The sequence below is a fragment of the Borostomias antarcticus genome (genome assembly GCF_949987555.1).
Source record: "Borostomias antarcticus genome assembly, chromosome: 29".
Classification (NCBI taxonomy): Eukaryota; Metazoa; Chordata; class Actinopteri; order Stomiiformes; family Stomiidae; genus Borostomias; species Borostomias antarcticus.
Genome location: NC_140262.1, coordinates 2864996 through 2882704, shown reverse-complemented (window position 1 = coordinate 2882704; position 17709 = coordinate 2864996). Strand labels below are relative to the sequence as shown.

General features: G+C 51.2%; 1 protein-coding gene across 1 annotated transcript in view; it reads right to left on the bottom strand.

Annotated features, from left to right (window-relative positions):
* rgs7b (regulator of G protein signaling 7b) overlaps positions 1 to 17709 on the bottom strand; it is a gene marked incomplete at its 5' end in the record, with an annotated part of 43617 nt that overhangs the window by 17642 nt on the left and 8266 nt on the right. Inside the window, one exon of the mRNA XM_084460001.1 lies at positions 5911 to 6046. Coding sequence (XP_084316127.1) covers positions 5911 to 6046 — 136 coding nt within the window. The remainder of the gene's footprint in view (positions 1 to 5910; positions 6047 to 17709) is intronic.

Here is a 17709-nt window from a genome sequence, read left to right as displayed (position 1 = left end):
AGAGAGAGAGAGAGAGAGAGCAGGGGCGTCCATGCGGAGGTAAATAAGCTGCACCGGCGCTCTTTTCCTCGCCCCATCACGTCTTCCTGTTCTCCCTCTCTTTTGAAGACTTGCCTTTTCATCCCATGGCTTTCTGGGAAGGTCCTGCCAAGAGACGGGCTTAATTGAGGCGGACTCCACCGCGGGAGCGTGTGTGTGGGTGTGGGTGGAGTTGGAAAACAAAACGATCGGGGATTTAACATCAATTAAAGCTTTATCGCAGTAGCGCGGTGCCCGTGCCAGAACCACTTCCACCAGGAGGGTTGTCATGTTACATGCTCACTCCAAACCTGTTTCACTGGCCAGGATGTTCTTGGCGAGACGAGTTCACAGACATATCAGAGTTGATATAATGCATTAAAACGTTTATCGCATCAAAGCAGCAGTGGACTGATATCAACAGCGGAGTGGCTGATTGACCTTATTCACACGGCGGCCATGTCTCTCTTACGTCACGCTCAGGGTGGGAGAATGCGGAAGTATCCATAGACCAACAGTACAAGTTTGTTATAAAAAATAACACTTCAAGATTCGAAATAGTCAGAAATAACATTCAGAATACACTACTGGAATTACAAACTCATGATTACCGGACTCTGATTGTTTTTCACCGCGGTAGTTTTCACGTTATGAAATACATGGACGGGATGAGCTGATGACTAATGCGCTCCTATGTATTTCATAACAAGAAAACTACCGCTTTGAATTGCCTTGTTTCTGAAATGTGCTATACAAATAAACTTGCCTTGCCTTGCCTTGCCTAATAGTCATTTACTAGAATATTCCAACATTGTATGGTACTGTTCTAGACCGGCGCATAGTTAACTCCTGCACGTTTCTAAGAAGTGTAACAGCATTCCCTACGTTCTCCTCCTCCTTCTCAGGACACAGTAATGAGGGTCTCTGGTGTCTGTTTATAGAAGGCATCAATCAGGATGAATAATAGATGTGTGTGTGTATGTGTGTGTGTGCGTGCGTGTGTGCATGTGTGCGTGTGCGTATGTGTGCGTGTGTGTGTGTGTGCGTGTGTGTGTGTGTGTGTGTGTGAGGAGGACAGGATGTAAAGGTTAACTCAGCAGCAGGACCTTCCACGGGTGTGAGGAAGGGAAGGAGGATGAGAAACAGCAGGGCAGGAGAGGGCAGATACACACATCGTCATTGTCAACAACAACAACAATAACAACATTAAGACAACTATCAATTATCTATCCTTGCTTATTCCTCTCGGATCTGGTCTACAGGGGGAAAAGGTGTAAAAGCCTACGGAACCTACGGAGATAGCTGTTGCAGCAAAGGTTATTATTATTATTATTATTATTATTATTATTATTATTATTATTATTATTATTATTATCCATCCATCCATCCATCCATCCATCCATCTTCACCCGCTTATCCGGGGTCGGGTCGTGGAGGCAGCAGCTCCAGCAGGGGGCCCCAGACATCCCTTTCCCTAGCAGCATCAACCAGCTCTGCCTGGGGAATCTTTAGCCACTCACAGGCAAGTATGGAGATGTAGTCCCGCCACCTGGTCCTGGGTGTACCCCACGGCCTCCTCCCAGCTGGACACGCCTGGAACACCTCCCTAGGGAGGCGCCCAGGAGGCATCCTCACTAGATGCCCGAACCACCTCAACTTGCTCCTTTCGATGCAAAGGAGCAGCTGCTCTACTCCGAGTCTCTCCCGGATGACTGAACTTCTCACCCGATCTCTCAGGGAGACCCCAGCCAAACTCATTTCGGCCGTTTGTATCCGTGATCTCGTTCTTTCGGTCATGACCCATCCTTCATGACCATAGATGAGGGTGGGGACGAAGACAGACCGGTAGATTGAGAGCTTTGCCTTTTGGCTCAGCTCTCTTTTCGTCACAACAGTGCGGTAAAGCGACTGCAGAACCGCACAAGCTGCTCCGATTCTCCGGCTAAGCTCCCTCTCCATGGTTACCTCACTCGTGAACAAGACCCCCAGATACTTGAACTCCTTTACTTGGGGTAAGGACTCATTTCCTACTCGGAGCGGACAGACCACCGGTTTCCTGCTGAGAACCATGGCCTCAGATTGAGACGTGCTGATCGTAATCCCAGCCGCTTCACACTCAGTTGCGAACCCATCCAGAGAGTGCAGCCCTGGCGGAGGCCAACCCCCACCGGAAAGGAAGACGACTTACTGCCGAGGACACGGACACAGCTCTCGCTCTGGGTGTACAGGGATTGGATGCCCTAAGTAAGGAACCCTCACCCCATACTCCTGCATAACCCTCCACAAGACCTTTCGAGGGACCCAGTCGTAAGCCTTCTCTAAATCCACAAAACACATGTAGACAGGTTGGGCAAACTCCCAAGCCCCCCTCCAAGATCCTTACGAGAGTGAAGAGCTGGTCGGTGGTTCCACGACCAGGATGAAATCCGCATTGTTCCTCTTCGATCTGAGGTTCGACTATCGACCGGACCCTCCTTTCCAGCACCTTGGAGTACACTTTCTCTGGGAGGCTGAGTAATGTGATGCTTCTGTAATTGGCACACACCCTCTGGTCCCCTATTTTAATATTGGGACCACCACCCCAGTCTGCCACTCCTTTAGCACTGACCCGGACTTCCACGCAATGTTAAAGAGGCGTGTCAACCAAGACAGCCCCTCAACACCCAGCACCTTCAGCATTTCTGGACGGATCTCATCAGTCCCTGGGGCTTTGCCACTGTGGAGTTGTTTGACTACCTCAGTGACCTCCTTCAGGGAAATTAAAGATGACCCCCCATCATCTTCCGGCTCTGCCTCGATCGTAGAGGGTGGGTTAATCGGGTTAAGGAGTTCCTCAAAGTGCTCCTTCCAACGCTCAACAACCTCCTCAGTTGAGGTCAGCAGTGTCCCTTCCTTGCTGTACACAGCTTGGATGGTCCCCCGCTTATGGTCTTCCAGAAACACCTTGGTGCCGACCGAAAGTCTTTCTCCATGGTGTCTCCAAACTCGTCCCACACCCGCTGCTAAATAAACCTCAAATCTAGACTGGGATAAGGCTGCCTGTAGCTACAGCAATGATTTATATCCAGTATCATGGACAGCTCCATCATGACTTGGAACCTCATTTACAAACTAAAAGCAGAGGGTTGCAGAACATGTCAGTGAGTAGCGTTGTGTTTGTTCCAGTGTAGTGATCTCAAAGTGTTCTAAGCCTGCTCCAGTGCACACTTGCATAACTGCACACTTGCATAACTGCCACAAGGCCAAGTACAAAACCATTCTAGAGCTACACTTCAGAACTCATCCAAATGTCTGTGTCTGAAAACAACTTTGAAATATCATTCTATTCACATCGAAAAGGAAGTGTTTAATCTTCAAGTGCGTGGGTATGTGTGTGTGTGTGTGTGACAGAGAGAGCGAGCACATGTGTGCATGTGTGTGAGAAAGAGCGGAAGAGAGGGAGCAAGAGAGCGAGAGATGGAGAGAGAGAGAGATGGAAAGAGTCGGAGCGAGAGAGATGTGAAAAGAGAGCTGCTTTGAAGAGACCTGTACCTTTTGAATGTCCTCTGTATTAAACACAGTTACATAAGACACAATTACATAAGGCAGGCGGAGGGAGACAGTGGCAGATCTAGCCTGTACGCGTGCTTCATTAGCTGTTACTTAGCTAACCGCCTTTAGGTAGGAGCTAGGCTGCAGGGGCAATGGGAGAGGTAGCCAAGCCCTCCAGCTAGCTGGTTATACGGTATATGTAGCCCTAGACTGTATTAATAATCCATGATTATGTTTGTGGTTTATGTTGAAACGATTTCATGTCCGTCTTCAATGTCCGTGGTGTGCTGGGGTGCTCTGTCTGTAGTCTCCCAGTCGAAGGCCGTCTGGCTTCACGCCAGTCATCTACTAGTGTGCGCTGCAACATCTGTGTTTTCCCCTCAGCAGAGATCCACTGGCTTTCCCTGCCAGGAGCCCAGGCTAAGCTAGGAGGAGCCCTGGCTAAGCTAGGAGGAGCCCTGGCTAAGCTAGGAGGAGCCCTGGCTGAGTTAGGAGGAGCCCTGGCTGAGCTAGGAGGAGCTAGGAGGAGCCCTGGCTAAGCTAGGAGGAGCCCTGGCTGAGTTAGGAGGAGCCCTGGCTAAGCTAGGAGGAGCCCTGTCTGAGCCAGGAGGCATTAAACTCCCAGAAGCCCCTTCAACCAGATGAAATCAAAAATGTACTTTTTTCGATTTGTGATCATATCCTTGGTCATAGTGTGTACCTATTTAACAATATATGCCAAATATTTTTTTAAATGTCCATTTCGCTGTAGTCTCATATCAAATCCTGTGATTTCTTTCTTACGTCAGCAATGCAAGACCAAGGTCAACCGATAATCTCACGCCATCCACCCATCAATCAACACTATCTGTCTATCGAATCTCTCTAAAGTTGTTAGAACCCGCCAACTTATCCAGTCAAATTCCTCTAAACGTAATGTCCCGCCCCTATAGTCAGTTTGAGTGGGAAATACGTCAAACTACGGAAGTTAGATGATCTCAAATGTCCGTTTCAGATGGACTCCGAGCCGTCACCACACCCATACAGCGGCCATCTGTGCTCCGCGATGAGCGCTAGTCCTGATTTAACCCTTCTGTGAGGCTCGATCATCAGAGGCGCGGTTTCTGTGTACACCTGACTCACACGTCAAGAGTGCCTTCAGGTAGCCCCCCCCCCCCCCCCCCCGAGACCCCGGCAGACATTTTCCCCTGTACTGGTATGTAAGTACGGTATGAATCCCCCACCGCGACTTTAATGGTTAAAGCTTGCATGTGGCAGTAGCGTGTTTTGCGTTAACGGGTACTGTTTGGTCTAGTGCGTCCACAGGCTCAGTGCTCACCGGGGATCTGTGTGTGAACAATCACCGTCGGCAACAGGATCATGGATATGTGATTACACATGATTACATGCGATTATGTTGTTTTACGTGTAGCCGTTCCTGTAGCATTACCGTCAGCATCGCCCTCTTTCTCTTTCTCCCTCCCTTCCTCCCTCCATTTCTCTCTCTCCCTTCCTACTTCTCTCTCTCCTTTCCTCCCTCTCTCCCTCCCTCTCTCCCTTCATCTCTCTCCACCCTCCATTTCTCTCTCCCTCCCTTCTTCCTTCCTCCCTCCCTCTCTCCCTCCCTCCCTCCCTCCCTCCCTCCCTCCCTCCCTCCCTCCCTCCCTCCCTCCCTCCCTCCCTCCATCTCTCCATCTCTCTCTCCCTCCCTTCTTCCTTCCTCCTTCTCTCCCTCCCTCCCTCCCTCCCTCCCTCCATCTCTCCATCTCTCTCTCCTTCCCTTCTTCCTTCCTCCCTCTCTCCCTCCCTCCCTCCCTCCCTCCATCTCTCTCTCCCTCCCTTCTTCCTTCCTTCCTCCCTCCCTCCCTCCCTCCCTCCCTCCCTCCCTCCCTCCCTCCCTCCCTCCCACACTGAATATTGACTCTATTACTCAGCTTTGCCACCTGTTGGCCCACACATCCCTCAGGGCATCTGAATCAACCAAACAATGGCCTTCTGATTATTAAGTGGTGTTTTTCCTCACACGACGTCTTGATTGAAGTAATGATCGCAATCATCGCAGTTTGAAAAGAATCACACGGTAGAATGCATATAGCAACAAAATGGTGTTGCAGTAATTATATCTGGAGTACACTGCCACCTCAAAGTCAGACCACCTACTTTTTAACAACACAGTAAAACTGTTGCAATTGACTTCAATGGCACAGAAAAAGTTTGTTGTCGAGGGGTCAGGGAAGAATTTTTACAGCTCACTTTTCTGGTCCCTGGGTGATACTGTTTTTTTGCTTCTGCTGGAATATGTAGGGGTGGGACCTATGCCCACCTCCCTTATTCTCTGTAAAGCGCATTGTGTTACCTGTATGTGTATGAAATGCGCTATACAAATAAAGCTTTGATTGATTGATTGATGGCTGGTTTTACCTGAAAAGACACTTGGGATCTTGGATAGAAAGCTCTTGACCGTCCGGATGGGGATTCCATTCTTCTCATCTTGCATACGGGCTATAATGTCCTCCATCTGGACAGAAGGAGAGAGGAGAGAAAGCAGAGATTATGATTAATAATATAGCAACCTATTCCCATTCTCTGTGTGAGAGAAACAGCGTTTGATACCTCAGCTCAACAGACTCGGAGCAAGTCCTGATTTCGGGGGAGGCTTTTATAGTCAGTGATATGACATGAGTGTGACTCAGACTCAAACAGCCAAAACATCACCTCACGCGGGATGATAATCCCGGGTTATCGTCCTAATTCCGGATGATAATCCCATGGGGGGGAAGGGTAAACAGCCAATGGCGGGGAGCCAGGTCTGATGAAGGAGGCTGACATTTGCGATTGGGAGGATGTGGGGGATGGACCCCCCAGAGGATCATGGGGGATTCAGGAAGGAGCTGCAGCTGGAGCCAGTGGTAGGCAGGGGTCAATACTGACGTCCTGGACTGCATTAAGCAGTTGCGGTATGCGAGACGCGCCGCCGCTGTGCTCTTCAACAAAGCACTTGCAGTGGTCAGTACTTTAAAACAATGCGCCACACTAAACACTCTTCCTCCTCCTCCTCCCCCCCCCCCTCCCCTTATGCCCCACCCCGCCAGCCAGAGCAGCTTTTCCAGTTCAACAGCATTAGCTGGCGTCTGATTCCGCCATTATCGGCTTATCTCCTTAAAGCAGGCCTCTCCTCATTCAACCTCATATGTCGCCGCTGACTTCAAGCCCCCTCATTGAACTCCGCTCACGTAACAGAACGGAAAGGAGAGAGGGGAAGAGAGTCAACAGGAAACAATGAAAAACACACAGAGGACAGAGACGAGGATCAATCCCGATAGGACCGTGACCATGGCCACCCCCCCCCCCCCCGCCCCCCCCCCCATCCCACACACCTGATAGTTGCCGGCAGTAACAGGTAACAGAGGAGGGATGGAGGGAAGGAGAGAACTGATTGAAGGCAGACGTGGAGGTCTGACCGGCCTCGCTTCCAGCCTCGGGCCCCATCACTAGAGTCTGACCGGCCTCGCTTCCAGCCTCGGGCCCCATCACTAGAGTCTGACCGGCCTCGCTTCCAGCCTCGGGCCCCATCACTAGAGTCTGACCGGCCTCGCTTCCAGCCTCGGGCCCCATCACTAGAGTCTGACCGGCCTCGCTTCCAGCCTCAGGCCCCATCACTAGAATCTGACCGGCCTCGCTTCCAGCCTCGGGCCCCATCACTAGAATCTGACCAGCTTCAAACAGAGGAACATTCTAGTAAAAGTTGACTCTCCGGCATCTATACAAAGCTACGTTCCTCAGGGGGTCGAACTGTTCAAAAAGACCAGCGAGTTCTAGGTTCTACATCTCGTCTCTGTTGGACTGGAGCCTTGGTACCTACCAGACCCGATCAAACGATCGGCTTGTTTTCAGGGTTCCTCGAGTGCATTCTGAACTTGGTAGAGCTGCTTTTTTTTCCGTGATGCTCCTCATACCTGGACTACTTTACAACAGACTCTAAAGCTTGAGGTACTTCCTTCAATCGCAGAGTTTAAATCCATGGCTCTTGACATTTGTACTTTGATCTGTAACTGTTTTCAATTATTATTAGTAGTATTGTTATTATTGTTATTGTTATTATTATTATTATTATTATTATTATTATTATTATTGTGTAATGTATTTGTTCTGTTGTTATTTATGTATTTGTGTGAACTCATCATCACTGTAAATGAGGGAGACCTCAGTGCTTTATTATGAGTATAAATAAAGGTTTGAAATGAAATGAAATGGGGCCGGCCCACACCTCCGGTAGCTTCAGCTAGCTGTGTCCCTCACATCATGGTCCAAATAGCAGGAAAAGGTTACACTCTTCGAGTCTGGCTGACGTGACGCCCGTACGCGCTGCTCGCTCGCATAATCTCATCTGAAACAGTTAGCCCCCCTTTCCCGGCCAAACACCCCTCTCGGAGAGGCGCGCGAGAGAGAGAGGCCGCAGGTCGGGAAGAGGAGAAGGCCCCCCTATGATTGGAATTTGCATTTCTCCTCGCGCTGCTGCCGGCCACCTTAGACATCTGTTCCGCCCGGCGAGGGCGATGACGCATGTACAGTACGCACGCGGCCACGGTGGCCGTGGCGATACAGCCGGTCCCACCTCCGCTCTCAACGCCAGCTGGAGCCACGGCTCTTCTGTCCCGATAATACAACACGCTCGCACGCACGGACGCACACACCTACATACACACACAAACACACAAACAACCGCATGAGTGCAGGTGTGCACGCATGCACACACGCTCCTACACACACACACAATCATATACACACAAACAACCGCATGAGTGCACGTACAGTATGCACACATGCATGCTCACACACACACACACACACACACACACACACACACACGTCTTCCACTCCCTCCTCTCTTTCCCCCTTGCTGTGTATTTCCGCTCCTCCTGCTTCTCTTTGATGTTTGTGTGTGTGAGCCCGACCTGCCCCGTCTCCCCCCTAATTAGAACATTATACAACGTCTTCTCTCGCTAAACGAGGCTGTTTGTGGACCGCCTCTGTAGCTTTTGAACATTTCCATCCTCCTCAGCTCTTTGGCTCACCTAAAGTTAGGCCCTGAGCTTGTTAGGGGCGCTCGGGAAGAGTGTGTGTGTGTGTGTGTGTGTGTGTGTGTGTGTGTGTGTGTGTGTGTGTGTGTGTGTGTGCGTGCGTGCATCAAGGAGACGGAAGTGATGGACAGGCGGTCCTAGGCATAAAGAAACCTGCCTCCATTTCACATCACTGGTCGGAAACTAGCCCTAATTTAGTCGATATTTGAACGTTTGTGTGGACTCTGCTTACAGTTCTATTCTGTTCCAAATGTATGCCACTTTAAAGGCTTTCATCCCAAGCACTTGGCAGTACACCACAATGAGTGCATCTATTTTTACAGCGGTTTGAACACCATCCCTTTAAAGTATTGATAGCGAGTGGAAGGTTGGGAACCGTTTGAGAAACGTGAGGTTTGGAAAGGAGGTCAGTGTTGTTCCAGTCTACGGTCTATGGACACTCCCTGTCCAATGAGACTCATAAGAGATCTAAATGCGTGCAGATGGAGATGAGGCTATTGCATATTCATGCATAAACTCATCAGCAGACATTCAAGCAGCGTGAAGTGTGTGTTTGTGTGTGTGTGTGTGTGTGTGTGTGTGTGTGTGTGTGTGTGTGTGCGTGCGAGCGCTCGTGTGTGAGCGTGTGTTCCTCCCCCTCATTGTCAACAACATATCCATCTTCTCCTGGCAAACAACCAGAGCAAATATGATCACGGGTGAATCATCAGCACTTCTCTCTCTCAATCACACATTGGCAGGGAGAGAGGCCTGTGGAAGCTAAGAGGTGGCGTTCTTATCTTCCGAAATTCGATGGCTGCAGGGTGGAAAAAGGAAAACGCTGGTCCCTTTCCACGTAAGCGCAAAGAGGAACATTCTGAGAAGAATAGAAGGTGTACGCATTGTCGTTTTAGGATTACAGTACAGTACAATGGCTGTACCTAGCTAGCTAATAGGAACAGATAATGCGAGGTAACATGGAAGGTAACACAATCTTGTATACAGAAACGTAGAGAGTGCGTCAGCTTCGTTGTTGAATGCACATTAGCTGAGATGCGTGAATAAGCCAGGTGTTCTAATATCCACACTAGAACACTCTGTACGAACGTCCACACTAAAACACACTTAGTCACTAGCCTTTACTGACAACCACTCTGCTAGGAGGGTGACTTAAGAGTCACCATGTGAGCAAGGGTCTCTGTGTGTGTGTGTGTGTGTGTGTGTGTGTGTGTGTGTGTGTGTGTGTGTGTGTGTGTGTGTGTGTGTGTAAGTGTGTGTGTGTGCTTGTGCGCGCGCGCGTGTAGATGTAATGTTACCACAGTTATAGCAGCTATAAGTCAGATGTGAGGTGTCACATCTTGATAGGTTCACAGATGACGTTGGGTCACCGTGACAGTCGGCGTCGGGACACTTTATTATCACACTTTTAAATCAATACTGCGTCGTGTCGGCTTCACCTCAGCGCAAAGACACCTCTACCCAGTCTGAAAGAAAAGACATAAAAGACACAAAACAAAGACCATAACGCCGTTCGCTTGTTTTCCCCAGAGCCCGTCCTCGAGTCGTATAGTTCCCAGTGTGCCTGGTCCCTGTCTGGAGGACCAGGCTGTTTCACAGGCCCTGAGGGCCTCCTAAAAAAAGCAGCAGCATCTGCTGCAGCAGGGCTGGGATGGATGACGCCAAACCACAGGCTCTCGGAGCAACGGCTAACAGAGCGGTCGGGGTCATTCGTCCGAGGAATCGCGACGACCGATTCGGCACCGAGTTCAACTAAGTAGAGGGCCGACGCGGACAGGGGGAGGGGTGCGCTATGACCTCGCCTGGACGATCATTAAGAACGTAATGAGATCTCATTCGCCGTCGCGAGAGAAAGAAAAACATGGCCGCCTGCAGCAAACAGAGGTGGTAAAACTGCAATAGCACAGTCAGAGAGAGAGCTTCATATTGTTGTCTTTGAGCGATCCTCTGCTAGGTTAATCGAACAGAATGGGGCCTATTAGGATATAATGGGCGAGCCGGGCCAGTCACAGTGCCATCTCAGCCCGTGGGCGCACACTGGCAAAGTGCATTGTTTTCCAACAATAAGGGGCATCAAAGGATATTCGGAGGGAGTGGTTCATAAATCAAGTTAGCTCCCAAAAGGTCCGGCCCGGTCCAGACAGTCCCACCTGGGAGGTGGGTTCAAGGAACAGTTAGTCTGCATGCGTCACAATTACTGTACCTTCGCGGAACCCTCTAGAAAGGTCTCCGTGAGGCATCGGAAGGTCCCGGTGTGACGGGGAAGTGCCAGAATGTGAGTGGGCTCTGAAAATACAGATAATAATGACATAATAGTGTTCTTTGCGCGTCATTGCTCCCCGGTGTGCGTGAGCAACGTTCCTGACGCTGGTGAGCTGCGTAGGCAGCGCGGTTAAAGGACCATTAGGCTACATTATCAATCTCTCTGAAGATTCCTCACAATTGATTCTCTAAAGCAAATGACACATGACTGTAATACTGTAGATTCAAGATTCCTTTAATTTGTCACATGGTGTACAGTCACAGTGAAATGTTTCTGCCGGCTCCAAGATTATGCTCGATACAGATAAACTCTAATACTGTATCGAGCGTAATCTTGGAGCCGGCAGCCACATTTCACTGTGACTGTAGCTTAGGTAATAACTATGTAATTTCACTGTTAATTCAATAGAATGTAGGTCAAACTACAACATCTATGTAAATACAAAGCCGTTAACTATCAATCATTGTAAATGACTTCAATTCGTACGAGACCGTGGGTTGTATGTACTACTGACAGAGGTGGACTAGGAGAGACATGCATTCGTCAGTGAACTCTCTCTGGATTGGAAGGCTTCAGTCCAGTAGTCCCTCTAAAGAGTGTCCACACACACACACACACACACACACACACACACACACACACCCCCCTCAACCACCTACCGTACCCTCCACCACACAGTGGTGTCTGGAAGAGAACAGTTATATAATCCAGCATAGCGTTTCTCCTCTGCTACTGGCCTACTGCTCCCACTGAGGCCTGCGTAGAGACAACACCGGCAGCACCAATGCATCATTAGAGGCCGACATATGCTAATCCTGATAATCTGGCTGTATTATAATACAGCTGAATAAACAAATTACTATATTTTACTCTCTCATCCCACCCGCCTGTCCACAGAGGACAAGAAATAGAACCTTGAGAGTCTTTCTTATTCATGTAGCGTATTAGTTATTATTTATGATATATGTCAATTGTCTATAAAAAAGTAGAGGGGGTTCTCGCCTGAACAAAGAGAATGAATTCATCATTATGAGAGAGAGAGAGAGAGAGAGAGAGAGAGAGAGAGAGGTAATAAGAAAGATAGAGAGAGAGAGAGAGAGAGAGAGAGAGAGAGAGGTAAATAAGAAAGACAGAGAGAGAGAGACAGAGAGAGAGAGAGAGAGAGAGAGAGAGAGGTAAATAAAAAGCCAGAAAGGAAGGGAGAACAGTATAAATAACTGAGAGAGTGGAGGTCTATTCAACGTATGTATTATTCATTGACGCTGGCGGTTTGGGCTCTGGGCTAAATTGTGAGTTAGTGTGTGGTTCGCTCCAAACGCCAACTAATATTCAATGACGGTCCTCACCAGCAAAATGTCAAACAGTTACACTGTAGTGAGTAATCACAGTCATTAGTAAAACATGCATGGCCAGTTCAGGATTAAAACAATGATCGGAGAGAGGGGGGGTGGGGGGTAGAGAGGGGGGAGGGGGGTAGAGAGGGGGGGTGGGGGGTAGAGAGGGGGGAGGGGGGTAGAGAGGGGGGGTGGGGGGTAGAGTGGGGGGGGGGAGAGAGAGAGAGAGACAATCAAGACGGCCAGGCAGAAAGGTACTGATACAATACTAACACTGGAGAGAATCCATCGATTGTCAATCTTGCAGCAGCGACCTGTCAAGACCAGAGAGGAGTAGGAGAGAGAGAGGAGGGAGCTAGAGAGAGGAGTAGGAGAGAGAGAGGAGGGAGCTAGAGAGAGGAGTAGGAGAGAGAGAGGAGGGAGCTAGAGAGAGGAGTAGGAGAGAGAGAGGAGGGAGCTAGAGAGAGGAGTAGGAGAGAGAGAGAGGAGGGAGCTAGAGAGAGGAGTAGGAGAGAGAGAGGAGGGAGCTAGAGAGAGGAGTAGGAGAGAGAGGGGAGCAGGAGAGAGAGAGAAGGGAGCTAGAGAGAGGAGCAGGAGAGAGAGAGGAGCAGGAGAGAGAGAGGAGGGAGCTAGAGAGAGGAGTAGGAGAGAGAGAGGAGAGAGCTAGAGAGAGGAGCAGGAGAGAGAGAGGAGGGAGCTAGAGAGAGGAGTAGGAGAGAGAGAGGAGGGAGCTAGAGAGAGGAGTAGGAGAGAGAGAGAGGAGGGAGCTAGAGAGAGGAGTAGGAGAGAGAGAGAGGAGGGAGCTAAAGAGAGGAGTAGGAGAGAGAGAGGAGTAGGAGAGAGAGAGGAGCAGGAGAGAGAGAGAAGGGAGCTAGAGAGAGGAGCAGGAGAGAGAGAGGAGCAGGAGAGAGAGAGGAGGGAGCTAGAGAGAGGAGTAGGAGAGAGAGAGGAGGGAGCTAGAGAGAGGAGTAGGAGAGAGAGAGGAGGGAGCTAGAGAGAGGAGTAGGAGAGAGAGGGGAGCAGGAGAGAGAGAGAAGGGAGCTAGAGAGAGGAGCAGGAGAGAGAGAGGAGCAGGAGAGAGAGAGGAGGGAGCTAGAGAGAGGAGTAGGAGAGAGAGAGGAGAGAGCTAGAGAGAGGAGCAGGAGAGAGAGAGGAGGGAGCTAGAGAGAGGAGTAGGAGAGAGAGAGGAGGGAGCTAGAGAGAGGAGTAGGAGAGGGAGAGGAGGGAGCTAGAGAGAGAGGAGCAGGAGAGAGAGAGGAGGGAGCTAGAGAGAGGAGTAGGAGAGAGAGAGAGAGGAGGGAGCTAGAGAGAGGAGTAGGAGAGAGAGAGAGGAGGGAGCTAGAGAGAGGAGTAGGAGAGAGAGAGGAGGGAGCTAGAGAGAGGAGTAGGAGAGAGAGAGAGGAGGGAGCTAGAGAGAGAGGAGCAGGAGAGAGAGAGGAGGGAGCTAGAGAGAGGAGCAGGAGAGAGAGAGGAGGGAGCTAGAGAGAGGAGTAGGAGAGAGAGAGGAGCAGGAGAGAGAGAGGAGGGAGCTAGAGAGAGGAGTAGGAGAGAGAGAGGAGGGAGCTAGAGAGAGGAGTAGGAGAGAGAGAGGAGGGAGCTAGAGAGAGGAGTAGGAGAGAGAGAGGAGGGAGCTAGAGAGAGGAGTAGGAGAGAGAGAGAGGAGGGAGCTAGAGAGAGGAGTAGGAGAGAGAGAGGAGGGAGCTAGAGAGAGGAGTAGGAGAGAGAGGGGAGCAGGAGAGAGAGAGAAGGGAGCTAGAGAGAGGAGTAGGAGAGAGAGAGGAGGGAGCTAGAGAGAGGAGCAGGAGAGAGAGAGGAGGGAGCTAGAGAGAGGAGCAGGAGAGAGAGAGGAGGGAGCTAGAGAGAGGAGTAGGAGAGAGAGAGGAGCAGGAGAGAGAGAGGAGGGAGCTAGAGAGAGGAGTAGGAGAGAGAGAGGAGGGAGCTAGAGAGAGGAGTAGGAGAGAGAGAGGAGGGAGCTAGAGAGAGGAGTAGGAGAGAGAGAGGAGGGAGCTAGAGAGAGGAGTAGGAGAGAGAGAGAGGAGGGAGCTAGAGAGAGGAGTAGGAGAGAGAGAGGAGGGAGCTAGAGAGAGGAGTAGGAGAGAGAGGGGAGCAGGAGAGAGAGAGAAGGGAGCTAGAGAGAGGAGCAGGAGAGAGAGAGGAGCAGGAGAGAGAGAGGAGGGAGCTAGAGAGAGGAGTAGGAGAGAGAGAGGAGAGAGCTAGAGAGAGGAGCAGGAGAGAGAGAGGAGGGAGCTAGAGAGAGGAGTAGGAGAGAGAGAGGAGGGAGCTAGAGAGAGGAGTAGGAGAGAGAGAGAGGAGGGAGCTAGAGAGAGGAGTAGGAGAGAGAGAGAGGAGGGAGCTAAAGAGAGGAGTAGGAGAGAGAGAGGAGTAGGAGAGAGAGAGGAGCAGGAGAGAGAGAGAAGGGAGCTAGAGAGAGGAGCAGGAGAGAGAGAGGAGCAGGAGAGAGAGAGGAGGGAGCTAGAGAGAGGAGTAGGAGAGAGAGAGGAGGGAGCTAGAGAGAGGAGTAGGAGAGAGAGAGGAGGGAGCTAGAGAGAGGAGTAGGAGAGAGAGGGGAGCAGGAGAGAGAGAGAAGGGAGCTAGAGAGAGGAGCAGGAGAGAGAGAGGAGCAGGAGAGAGAGAGGAGGGAGCTAGAGAGAGGAGTAGGAGAGAGAGAGGAGAGAGCTAGAGAGAGGAGCAGGAGAGAGAGAGGAGGGAGCTAGAGAGAGGAGTAGGAGAGAGAGAGGAGGGAGCTAGAGAGAGGAGTAGGAGAGGGAGAGGAGGGAGCTAGAGAGAGAGGAGCAGGAGAGAGAGAGGAGGGAGCTAGAGAGAGGAGTAGGAGAGAGAGAGAGAGGAGGGAGCTAGAGAGAGGAGTAGGAGAGAGAGAGAGGAGGGAGCTAGAGAGAGGAGTAGGAGAGAGAGAGGAGGGAGCTAGAGAGAGGAGTAGGAGAGAGAGAGAGGAGGGAGCTAGAGAGAGAGGAGCAGGAGAGAGAGAGGAGGGAGCTAGAGAGAGGAGTAGGAGAGAGAGAGAGAGGAGGGAGCTAGAGAGAGGAGTAGGAGAGAGAGAGAGGAGGGAGCTAGAGAGAGGAGTAGGAGAGAGAGAGGAGGGAGCTAGAGAGAGGAGTAGGAGAGAGAGAGAGGAGGGAGCTAGAGAGAGAAGGGAGCTAGAGAGAGGAGTAGGAGAGAGAGAGGAGGGAGCTAGAGAGAGGAGCAGGAGAGAGAGAGGAGTAGGAGAGAGAGAGGAGGGAGCTAGAGAGAGGAGTAGGAGAGAGAGAGGAGGGAGCTAGAGAGAGGAGCAGGAGAGAGAGAGGAGTAGGAGAGAGAGAGGAGAGAGCTAGAGAGAGGAGCAGGAGAGAGAGAGGAGCAGGAGAGAGAGAGAGGAGCAGGAGAGAGAGAGGAGGGAGCTAGAGAGAGGAGCAGGAGAGAGAGAGGAGGGAGCTAGAGAGAGGAGTAGGAGAGAGAGAGGAGCAGGAGAGAGAGAGGAGGGAGCTAGAGAGAGGAGCAGGAGAGAGAGAGGAGAGAGCTAGAGAGAGGAGCAGGAGAGAGAGAGGAGGGAGCTAGAGAGAGGAGTAGGAGAGAGAGAGGAGGGAGCTAGAGAGAGGAGTAGGAGAGAGAGAGGAGGGAGCTAGAGAGAGGAGTAGGAGAGAGAGAGGAGGGAGCTAGAGAGAGGAGCAGGAGAGAGAGAGGAGGGAGCTAGAGAGAGGAGCAGGAGAGAGAGAGGAGGGAGCTAGAGAGAGGAGGGAGCTAGAGAGAGGAGCAGGAGAGAGAGAGGAGGGAGCTAGAGAGAGGAGCAGGAGAGAGAGAGGAGGGAGCTAGAGAGAGGAGTAGGAGAGAGAGAGGAGGGAGCTAGAGAGAGGAGTAGGAAAGAGAGAGGGAAGAGGAGAGAGAGACAGAGAGAGGAGGAGGGCAGGGAGACAGAGAGATGAGGGAGACAGAGAGGAGAGAGAGATGAGGGAGACAGAGAGATGAGGGGGACTGAGAGAGATGGGGGACAGAGAGAGACAGAGACAGAGAGAGAGGGAGACAGAGAGAGGGGAGAAATGTGAATTGGACTGGACCACAGCTGTTACTCCTAAAATCTAAGGAGGGAGGACTTGGGCTGTATCATATGTGATGAGATATATTTTCCACATTTAGTCCAATGCAGTCAAGATTGAATCCGGTGATTAAATCTACAAGTGAAATTGTTTTTGAATGAATTCCAGTACCCAATATAGTGTACGCCTCCGCACAGAGTAGAGTTCTCTGCTGGCGGGGAGCGATATGAATGATATTACCGGGGAGAGTGAGAGGGCTTTCGTCTCGGTGAGTTATCCTGATTTATGCCGGCCACGGCTCACGCAGAGGAGGGGGTTGCGCAACAGCACAGTAACCGCGTCCGCCCGTCGCCGCATGTCGACTGCCTCGCCGTTTTAGACGTCCGCCCTGCGGGCCCCCCCCCCCCCCCCCCCCCAAAAAAAACGAGCAGTTTTTTGTGCATCTGACTAATCTGTCAGTTTAAAATCCACCTTGACGCTGGTAATCTCGCATAATCTCCTCAACCCTCCTCGGATTTGATGATTCAGAGAGCTTCAATGTCCACGTTTGGGGGGACGGGGGGGATATGGGGGGGGGGGGTGTCCCAGTTACCCCAGGATGACCCGGATGAAGGTTCTGCAGTCCGCCTTGTGACCAGTGGCCGCGAGGAGTGGAATGGGGTATTTAGTGTGTGGAATCAAAGTGACCTTGTCGTGTTTCAGTCCTTGTATACATCACAACCGATGCTCGTCATATGCTAGCCATCAACCCCCAACCCCCCACCACTCTGGGACTGATGGCTAGCATATGACGCTAACAGACCGATAGGGGTGCGTTAGCATCGGTTCACAGCCCGCATGACGACCAGAATCCCCAAACCGTCTGCTGGCTGCACGACTAGCCCTGATTCGAATCAAGCGGCCCTTCCACCTCAAGCATGAGGTGAGCAGACAGCCCTTATCACCGCTGGATCACCGGGGCTGGAGGTGTGTTTACTCACGGCTGACATCCTAAAGAGCCCTGATAAAAAGGTCCTCTCCTCTCCTGGCCCTCCATGTGTTTGAGAAGAACACACAGAGAGGCAGAGACAGAGGGGTTGAGAGAGAGAGAGAAGGAGAGAGAGGGGGGGGGGGGGGCGAGAGAGAACGAGAGTGTGTGTGTGTGTGCGCGTGTGTACCTGTGTGCGAGAGAGAGAGAGAGAGAGACAGAGAGAGAGAGAGGGAGAGAGAGAGAGGGAGAGAGGGAGAGAGAGAGAGGGAGAGACAGAGAGAGAGAGAGAGAGAGAGAGGGAGAGAGAGAGAGAGAGAGAGAAAGGGAGAGAGAGAGAGGGAGGGAGAGAGAGAGGGAGAGAGAGAGAGAGAGAGGGAGAGAGAATGAGGGGTTGAGGTTTGTATGAGAGCTTTCTGACAGTAATAAGAGCTGAGGGAAACCAGAATTGATATTCGTCTGGAGCTTGTCCAGGAGAGCGGCATCTGAGTCAGAACATTTATCCCTCCAC